At 47.4% G+C, this 10,350-nt stretch overlaps 1 protein-coding gene across 2 annotated transcripts in view; it reads right to left on the minus strand.

Moving 5' to 3' along the window:
• Positions 1-1,401, minus strand: part of PDE5A (phosphodiesterase 5A) — a gene marked incomplete at its 5' end in the record, with an annotated part of 63,127 nt that extends 61,726 nt beyond the window's left edge. For both annotated transcript variants that reach the window (XM_084263971.1, XM_084263970.1), the window contains one exon: positions 1,298-1,401. In XM_084263971.1, the coding sequence (XP_084120097.1) occupies positions 1,298-1,401 (104 nt within the window). The remainder of the gene's footprint in view (positions 1-1,297) is intronic.
• Positions 1,402-10,350: the final 8,949 nt, after the last annotated feature.

The following is a 10,350-nucleotide window of genomic DNA, read 5'->3' on the forward strand; positions in this document are numbered from 1 at the left end:
GGAAGAGCAGCGCGGAAGGGCTCTTCAGGTCTTTGCCCGAGGCTCTGCGCAGAGCCACGCCACGGAAAGCCCAGCGCAGCGCGGAGAAGCCGCCCCCAAACCGCGGTGCGGGGCGCTCCGCCAGCGCTGCCGGCCCCGCGCTGCCCCCTGCCGGGGAGGCTGCGTGTCCCCCCCCTTCCCTCGGAGGCTGTGTGTCCCCCCACTTCCCGGGGAGGGGGGGGGTGTGTGTGTGTCCCCTTCCTGGGGAGGCTGCGTCCCCACCCTTCCCGCGGAGGCTGCGTGTCCCCTTCCCGCGGAGGCTGTGTGTGTCCCCCTTCCCGGGGAGACTATGCGTCGTATCCCCCCTACCCCCTTCCTGGGGACGCTGTGTCCCCTTCCCGGGGAGGCTGCTCCCCGCGGAAGCCCCGCGCTGTACGTCCGTCCGTCCCCACCCGCCGCCGGGCTTTCTGCCCCCGCCCGCGCCTCCAAAGGCAGCGATCCCCTGCTCGCTGCCTTGCCCCCGCGGCAGTAGCTCCCTCCAGCCCGGGCTCCAGCGCGGCGTCCCCAGCTGCAGGAGCCCGCTCGCTCCCCTCAGCATCTGCGCTCCGGGTGCTCGCCGGACAGTTCGCCGCACCCCCCACCCCCGGCCCGTGCTCTCGAATGCACCGCGTACAGGCTCAGCGGCCGCGCACGGCTCGCCGGCCCCCTTGCCGCTTTAACCCATCGCCCTCTCTGTCCGGTTACCGCCGAGATGCCAGAAAGGTGACAAGCCCACGGGGCGACTGAGCTCTTCAAGAGCAGCGCTTTGTTTTGCGATTAGTGAGTAATGACATAACCCGCCCTCCCGAAGAGATGTTCTCCAAGGTTTAGACATTATTCCCATCTAGTTCGCAGGGCAGGGGAGGGAAAAGCCATTGCTTGTTGCCCGCGGGAAGTTCGCCGCGCCGGTTTTACAGGGAGGAGAGAGCACAACTAACTACATAGAAGCAGGGCAGGGAGCCCCGGGGCGGGGACCGGTCATAGGTCTGCGTTGCAGGGCTGACGCGTCCCTCAGCACAGCGGAGCGGCCCGGGCGGAGGGACGCGAAAGCCCGCGGTGCTTCGCGGGGCAGCGCCCGCGTGTGCGCTCGGGTAGCGGCCGAAGGGAGCTGCCGCTTGTTGCTTTCGCTTTTTTTGTTCTTTGGAGCACGGGGGCGGAATCGCTTTTTGTTTTCCTTTTGTTTTCTTTGGAGCCGTCAGCAAAGGGGAACGGGAGGAGAGCGACCTTTAGCTGGGAAGAGAGGATGATCCGCCTCTAGCTGCCGCGGCTCCGGTCTTACCTTGTAGCTTTCCTAACAAAGTAAGAGCGGGTGAAGTCGCCGTGATCGTCCAGCCACGCTTCCACCGCTTCCTGCTCCGGCGAGGGGGGGCAGCTGCGCTCCATGCTCCGCGCTGCTGCTCTGCCTCCTCCTGCTGCGGCTGCCGTTCGTTTCCCCCGCCCTGCTCCCGGCCCTCCTCCTGCCGCCGATGCCCCCGGCCCGGCGGTGGGGACCAGCTCCTACCCCCTGCCCTCGCCTCGCTGCCAGGTGCGCAGGCAGCAGGAAGCCCGGTGTCCGGCCCCAGCGCCGCGCCAGCGACACCTCACCGCATCTCCGGCCCGGCCGCCCGTCCCGCAGCGGCCAGGCGGCTCCACCTCCGCCACCGCCCCGCAGCGCCCCGGGGGGCTGCCGCGCCCCAGCCCCGCCCCGCCGCGCCCGGCCCGCTCCGGACTCTCCGCGGGGGCACCGGCGGGAGACCCCGGCCCCGGCGATGCGCAGCGCGGCGGTGCGGGAGGGCAGGCGGCAGGCGTTTGTGTGCGCGGCCCGCGGCTGGCGGCTCTTCTGCGCCGAGGCTGACCTGGAGCCTTGGCCCAGGTAGTTCCCGGGGGCCAGGGAAAAAAAAGAAAAGCCATGAAAAAGCGAATTGTTCCTCCGGAGACCGGTAAAGGGAGGGGGTTTTCTCCCCCGCCCCCACTTCACGGTGGATTTTCTCTTCAAAGCGTGGCCTGTTTCAGCCTGCTTAAAAAACGTGAAAAATCGTGTGTCCCTTTGGAGTATTTCACTGTTGGGTGTAAATATGTGATCTTTGCTAGACCTCAGCTCGGATATGGGTGCTAAAGCCCTGGCTTTTTGATCCTTAATGCCTACAGAGAAGTTTGTTAGATCCGTTTTAGACATTTAATAAGCACAGCCTAGCTTTGAAGATGCTCCAGACTCACAACTCCTGCTTTCTCTAATATTAGGCGGGTAAGATTGAAATTTTGAGTAATGCTGAGCATCTCTTGCATGTATGGTAGTTCCATTCTGATACACACAGGCATCTATAATAACATGTAACCCACATTCACAAAAGATCTTGCACAAAGTAGGATGCGTATGTACGGCTTCCTGTGTCATCACGTGCACTATCTTCCAAGGTGAGATACTAATAACAGATAGCAGTATGTTTCCGGGGAAAGGAATATATAGCGCCTTGAGATGTAGCATAGAAAATGTCTTCTGCTACCCTTAAACCCCTTTTTGTGTGTGCAAGCCAGCATGATTCCGGTAGAACAGACATCCCTGCACACCTCAGCAATTTTTTGCTGTGCTTATTAAGTCCCAACTTACAGAGAGGTGGAATTCTGCAGTCTGAGAAGGGGCACCAGAAGGAACTTCACAGCAGAGATTATGAACCTGTCTATGAGCTCGAGGAAGAGATTTTGGAGTCTTTGTGTCACATCTGCACCTGATACGCACTTGAACACATATGGCTTTTAGCTGGAAGAGTTTGTGTGCGATATGAAGCACACAGAGAGGGAAGGTTTACATGAACATTGCTCTCTTATAAAAGGAATCTTGGGAGAAATGTACATGGTGACCAAGGAGCAAATGCAAAGATAAAATATAAACCAGTTAAGACATGCTCCAGGAGTCAAGCCACTCTTCAAGGCGAAGGGGAATCTTTCAGCAGGGCAATGCAGAATTACGATACAAACAGGCAACATGGCAACAGATGAAGTGTCAAAACCTGGAAAGTGTGGTATGTTGGCAAAAAAAGAGAATAAACCTGTCATTTAACTCATAGGTTTCTAAATTAACCATTCCATTTCAAGAGAAGGGGTTTGAGGCTACAGTAGACATGGCAATAAAAGCTTCTAAGCTAGGCAAAGCTTTTCACAAATAACACTGTGCCAGACTGCTTATGTATAACAGAAATATAAATCATACAAATATAAAATGCAGATTTTTATAAATGGATGAAATGCCATTCCCTGGATGGTCTCATATGGAATATTGGTCAGAGTACTGCTCATCCCGCTTCAAAAAGCAACTGCAGAATTACCAGAGGTGATCTAAACAGGAAAACCAGGAATGACCAAACACATGGAAAGATCTTTTCTGTAAAGAGGCAGAAAAAATTTGTTTACAAAAGGATGGATACAGATGTATAATTTAATTACTGGTATTTAAAAAGTAAGATAGGATTTTCTCTCTGTCTCATAGGAGAATAACAAGGTAATGGCCAATGAAATTATGTCAGCTGCAATACATAGCGTCTCATTTCATGTAATTAGGAGTAGCACTAATAGAAATAAGCATTTATACTGTAGTAACATCCAGTAAGCCCCAGTCAAGAATAGATACTGTACTGAGCCCTGTAAACATGTAATATTAAGTACAAGGCTAGCGGAGAAGCAAACAACATCCCCGTGCTACAAGGTACTGGGATCCTTGGGTGAAGCTGCTTCTGCTGTAGACAGCCACCCAGGCTGGGCCAGAATATGCACAGCGGTGTACCTGAGGAGGGGGAAGTTGGCCAGTGCAGCAGCACCCTGTGCTTTGCTCCTGGTTGACAGCAGCGCCATTATTTAGCCTGCAGATAAGAATCAGTGCAGCCAAATGCAAATTATTATCTTCCTGTAAATTCAACGGTGAAGCAGCAGTTCAGAAGAGTGCTAGGGAAGCAAAGAACAGTACGGTCTTTCCCAAAAGAAATAAAAATGTAACAGTGGGGGGAAAGAAGGGATACTTTCCCCATATCTGATGAATTTCCATGAATAATAATGAACATGCTGTTTTCATTTTTAAGGTGACAGGCGGGGATGAAGGCCAAGCATAACAAAGAACTGAATGGTAAAAGTGGAAAAAGTCTTCCATAATTTTGGCTTCCAAAGTGCTCTGAAAAAGCTCCATGGATCTTAGCTCACACCCAGCTTTCCAGTTTGTTTCCAGACGTCCTAACAGAACTGATGTGCAGTAGCCTGAAAGGGATTTGTAGTAATGATACAGAAATAAATATGTCCGGTTCGAGTTTAAAAGCTACTTGTGGTGAAGTAGTATGTGAGCTCAGTATAGAAGCCAGGATACTTTTCCAGCAGCAGGCCATCCTAGAGCAGGGCTGCTTGATGGAAAAGCTTTTTAGGTGAAGTCTTGCAAATACCATCATGTAAGGAGGTAAAGAAAGGTGGCGGGGGTAGGGGGTTACTATGTCCAGGGCACATAAATTAGAAATGCTGCTAAATTGTGATAAATATTAAGAACAAATATGGAGGTATGTAATCAGAGAAGAATTTATGTGACATTTTATCCTCAAAGAACTCTGTATTTATTTAAACTAATTTGAAAGTAATTTATTTCTATATAATTTCCCTTTAAAAGAGGAGAAAATAAAGTTTCAAATGTCACCATAGTTGACTTATTTGTCTGACTTACTCATTAGATGAATTGGAGCCGCATTTAGCTTTGCTAAGAAGTGGGAATTGGCTGTCTTTTTACCATCCCTTAAATCTGGAAAACAGTTGGTCCATTTTGGCTCCTAAAACAACCTTAGGGCAGTGCTATATTGCCAGTGAGGCTAGAATATGATAAGGTAGAGGAAACTATTCTGCTGCTTTATTAGCCAGGACTTCCACACACACACATGCGAACACACACGCAGTGGAAGAATCCTAATAATAGCAAAGCAAGTTTCCATTTCCCCTCCATTATTTAAGTCGCATAAAGAGAGCGAAATAGCAACCGAAATCCAATTAATTTAAAATCTAATTGTTACTTTAGTGATGAAAATACTAATTTGCAAGAATGTCTTATCGGTTTATTCTCTCAGCCCTTTCCATATAATTACGGGAAATGCTTCCTAAATAAACACAGCTATGCTGAGCTGCTGGCTCATTGCATAACCTGCTTTCTCCTCAGGGGTAGTGCTGCATACATCCTACAGGAAGCCATGGAAAATAGTAGCTTCCTCCTATTTTGATTTGAATGCAATCGAGCACTTGCGTCAATCAAAGCATGAAAAATTACTGTTAACCTCAGGAAAGCACTGGCCTCTCAAAGTTGCTTGCAATGCACAAATACTTGTCTGGAAAGTTCTCTGTAGTTTATCTCCTGGAAAATTTGGAATGTAACATGCTAGCATTTAATATGCTAGCATATTAAATATATAATATTTATATATAATATAGCATACAGCTGACCTGTATGCTCAGTTTTTAACCTTTTCTACTTTCATTGGCAGCCTCAGGATAAATTTGAAGACAGTTACAAAGTCTCTCTCTTTCTTAGCCTTCTCTCCTTTAAGCTAAGGAGCACCACGTCTTTCAATTCTTCCTTGAACGTCATGTTTTCCAGGCCTTGGATCATGCGTTTCTACTCTGGATGTTTCCCAGGTTGTATCTGCCATTCCTGCAGCGTCTCCCCAAGCTGGAATCAAGTGATGCGGTTGAACGTCGATCAGTGCTAAATGGAATGTGAGGGATAGTTTGCGTACTAAATTCCTGCTAATAGAGTTGCCCTTGGAGCTGCCTGCTTGGCCACAGCCTGGTATCGTTGACTTATGGTGACCGACTGTTACGTCCGTTCCCTTTTTATGTGTGCCATGTAGTCAGGTGTGGCCTGTGCACCTTCTTGCTCCAGCCTACCTGTATTCTCTTCCTCTTGAACCTTTTTAATTCTATCCCGTGCTTGCAATCCATTTCTCCAATTTTTCAGGGTTCTTTTGAATTCTGTGCCTGTCCTAAAATGTGTACTTGTCCTCACCATGCTCAATGCAGATTTGCTGAAGGGCGCAGGTCTGGGAAATGGCTGGGTGTGGTGCACACAGGTGAAACTGCAGGCAGAGAAGGACCTGGGGGTGTTGGGTGACTGCCGGCTGAATATGAGCCAGCAGTGTGCCCAGGTGGCCAGGAAGGCCAATGGCATCCTGGCTTGTATCAGGAATAGCGTGGCCAGCAGGACCAGGGCAGTTATTGTGCCCTTGTGCTTTGCACTGGTGAGGCTACACCTTGAGTGCTGTGTCCGGTTCTGAGCTCCTCACCATAAGAAGGACATTGAGGTCCTGGAGCGTGTCCAGAGAAGGGCAACCAGGCTGGGGAAGGGGCTGGAAGGCAAATCATATGAGGAGCAGGTGAGGGAGCTCAGGGTGTTTAGTCTGGAGAAGAGGAGGCTGAGGGGAGACCTTATCACTGTCTACAACCAGCTGAAGGGAGGTTTGAGAGAGGTGGGCGATGATCTCTTCAGCCAGGTGACAGGAGATAGGACAAGGGCACAAAGCGTCACCAGGACAGGGTCAGATTAGATGTTAGGAAAGATTCTTCACTGAAAGAGTTGTTGGGATGTGGAACAGGCTGCCCAGGGAGGGGGTTGAGTCACCACCCCTGAATGTGTTTAAAAAAAGGGTAGATGAGGTACTTAGGGATACTGTTTAGCACAGGACTGGAACAGTTGGACTTGATGATCTTAAAGGTCTTTTCCAACCTTTTGATCCTGTGATTCTGTGTGTGTTTCCTCAACATTATTACTGGCTTAGCTAGTAGAGCTTCTGATGCCTGCTTGCTGGAAGCACATCTTCAATGAATATGCAGGGATCTAAGCAGGGAGATTAAACCATGGTTGTATTGTGTGGGGTAATAAAAAATGCAGTGCATCGACTGGCTCAGATGGGCTACATTCCCCAGTAACTGCATCCACATAAGTCCATTTCCAATGGCATTCAGCAGACCCTTCTGGGCTTCTGACATGCTGAAAACTGAAGCTATGATCAACCTGTTCTTTCTTTAAATGTATACACAGAGTTTGGCAGAGTTGAAATAGGAGGTGGTAGGTAAGTAGGAAGCTTGTAAAGGCCTGATTTCGTTACAGGTCCTTGTCAAATCCATAACAAATCCTTGCTTTATTTATGTGATACGTAGCTTATTTTTAACAAGCTTTTACTGGCCAATTTGTAATTTTTCAATTAGCTGGTGCTTTTATTAGTACTTTTACTATTTATTGTGATCTTCAATTGAAGTATTGGTTTTGTTTGTAGATTTACTGATAATTATGAAGTCAAATCACAAGGGCCTTTTTTCCTAGTTGGGAGTTGTTGGGAGAAGGAGACAGTGATGAACTATATAAATAAAAGCCTAGTCTGGTGCTTTACCAAGTAAATATCCTTGCACTTTGGACCACACTGTTTAGGATTGTATGGGCTACTTAAGCACGTCTGAGGAGGAGAACCCTGTGACTCCACTGGAGTAGTACAATACCTTTCACCCATGTCAATGGATCCAGAATCTGATCCAATTCACAGCTTCAATCTCTTTCTGCATTCTCTGACAGTTATAAAGAGTTACTGCAGTGTCCAGCAGCTAAAGGCGTCTTTCCCACCGCCATGCAGCTCTATGCTAGTCTTCTCTGTGGTTCATGTTTCATAAATACAGTGCTGCTTCACCGGAGGCTGTGCAGCAGATAAATCCTGCATCTGCAGAAGACAGCAGGGTACATATCAAAATCTGTCGAGGCTTGAACCAGCATTGGCACAGTGGGCAGCAGAACATACAGCTTAATGTTCTCTGCCATGAGTATTTGCGTAAGGTACCGTGCCAGAAGTGAAACATGCGGGGAGTGCTCCCAGGGGCAAAACAAGAAGTCAATCCGCAGCAGTTTCAAACACACCAGTGTTACAATGAGCTGCTTATGTTTTCCTAATAAAAGGCCATGGAACCTCACCCAGAAATTCGGCATTGATGCAGGGTTTTAGAAAGACTGTTGTTTTTATATAGGGATTTGGACCCAACATATCCTTGGTATGTTGTTCACAGTTTTCCTTGCTGCTGAATGTGCTGCTAGTTCTCCTTTGCATTTATCTGTCTTCAGCAGCATGTATGGAGCCCATCATGTTTTTTTCCAATAGATTAGAAAGCCATATACTCTTCCATTTCCATCTTCATAACTGTAATTCTCCATTAAACGTCTCACATATTAACCCAAACAACTGAAGCTTCTAAAGGTTCACAATCTTCTCAGCTTACTAAGTGTCATTTGTCTTGGTAAAGTCCTTGGTTTTCTGGAGGTGGTAGTTTCAGGACACCTTCCCAGTAGTGATGGCTCTGAAACCAGAGGGAGGAGTAACAGCACTAACAACCCCTCCCAGCAGTGCCCCTTTGTGTACAGTAAGAATGACACCTTTGAGGATGTGTGTCTGCTTGGGTCTGCTATTGCTGCTTCTTTCTTTTCAGAGCCACTGCTTTTCACAAAATCATTTTCCACCTTGGACATGAGACCCATTCTCTTTGTTCTTTTAAACAGCTTTGTCTCCTCTGTGTTAAAATACAGTCCAGGCCTTCCTAAGCAATCTTGGCTGGTCTCCATTGAGACCCTGTTATTATTCGTAATTTGCACCTTTTCTCAGGGATAATGTTATATTTTTGTTCAAATCATTTGGCACAGTGTGGGCCCATTGTAGGGGCTGAACTGATGTTATACATTGCTGGGGGTTTCGCAAAGAATGCTGTCAAGTTGTGAGCCAAAGCCCTATAGAAATCTTCGGGAAGTTTCCTGTATCAAACTAATTCATTATCTCATGGGGAAATAAGAAAGTTTCAGAGGGTTTTTTTTGATGAAACTAATTTTCTGTGTTGACTGGCGTTAATTGTACTATCATCCTTTAATTATACACTGATTGCTTCCTGTACCAGCCTTTCCATCAGTTTTCCTGACATTGATGTCAGGCAAAATGATTTGCAATTTCCTTATTAGATAATGGAACAATGCTCGCTTCTCCTCTGTTTTCAGGACCTCGTGTGGGATTTCAAGGCATCCTTTTCTTAGTTTGGTCCTTTTTAATGTTATCTCACTGAGGTTTAGTGTCAATACCTATTAAACAGGTATTATTTCACTTCCCGATGTTTTGGAATCTTTGTAGTGAACGTATGGATTTCTGCTTCAATAGATCACATGAGGAATACTTTAGCGACAGAGAGCTGGTTAATCTTTCTGATACTGGTTGATAATATCTCTATGAAAGCTTCATAGCCTGGGATATAACATTCACAAAAGAGTATATGCAGTTAATTTTGTTGCATTCTGTCTTACCGTAATGAGTAAACCTGCTGTTTAGTCATTGCCCTGGAAACTGTGGTGCATCTGTCTGAGGTGCCCAGACAACGTGTATCACTACATAGTCACTACATACAGAGAAAAGCAATAAATCTGGAAAGGTGCCAAAGCATTTGATCAGTCTAAAATTATACTCTCTTACTGTTTGCTTAGAATACTAGAAAACTTGACCTGTTCCAAACCCCAAATTAATTAAATTGTTGAACATTTCTTCTTATTCTACGTGGAAGACATTTTGGAAAGGTGAGGTGTTCCTTTGACCCAGCTTGCACTTTACTTATGTCGTGGTTTTACCCCGGCTGAGAGCCGAGATCCACGCAGCTGCCTGCTCTTTAAAGGAAAAGAGCAGGGGGAGAAGAGGGGAGGGGGTGGGTGTGAGGCAAGGGAAGGGAAAAGGAAGGGGCAAATAACAACCCCAAAACCAAGAAACCAAAAACCCATGGGTTGGGATAAGGATAGTTTACTAGAATAGCAGAAAGATAAAATATAACAATGCTAACAGGACTTAAGAGCAAAAAATATATGAAGCTGTTGATACACAATGCAGTTTCTCACCAAACCACAGAACTCAGGCCGTGCCACCCAGAGCAGTCCCGGAACCTGACTGTCCCCCAAAAACCGTGTGTCCTGGAGCCGCCCCTGCTCTTCCTCCCATCAGCCCCCCTTTATACTGAGCAGGACGGAATTGGCTTGGAATACTCTCTTTGGCCTGTTTGGGTCACCTGTCCTGGCTTCATCCCTCCTTTCTCATGAATAGAGAAATATGAAGAACTGAAAAAGTCCTTGACTGTCCGACAGCAACTAAAAACATCAGGGTGTTATCAGCACTGCTCCCATTTTAACACCCAAACACAGCATTCCATCCGCTGCTACAAAAGAAGTTAACTCCATCCTGACCAAAACCAGGACAACTTAACTGAATAAATTAACTGGTTTTGACCCGTTAGGAAGAAACATACTTTAGTAAGGCTGGGATATGATTTGGTCATGAAAAC

The sequence above is a fragment of the Gallinula chloropus genome, assembly GCF_964237585.1.
Source record: "Gallinula chloropus genome assembly, chromosome: 4".
Taxonomy (NCBI): domain Eukaryota; kingdom Metazoa; phylum Chordata; class Aves; order Gruiformes; family Rallidae; genus Gallinula; species Gallinula chloropus.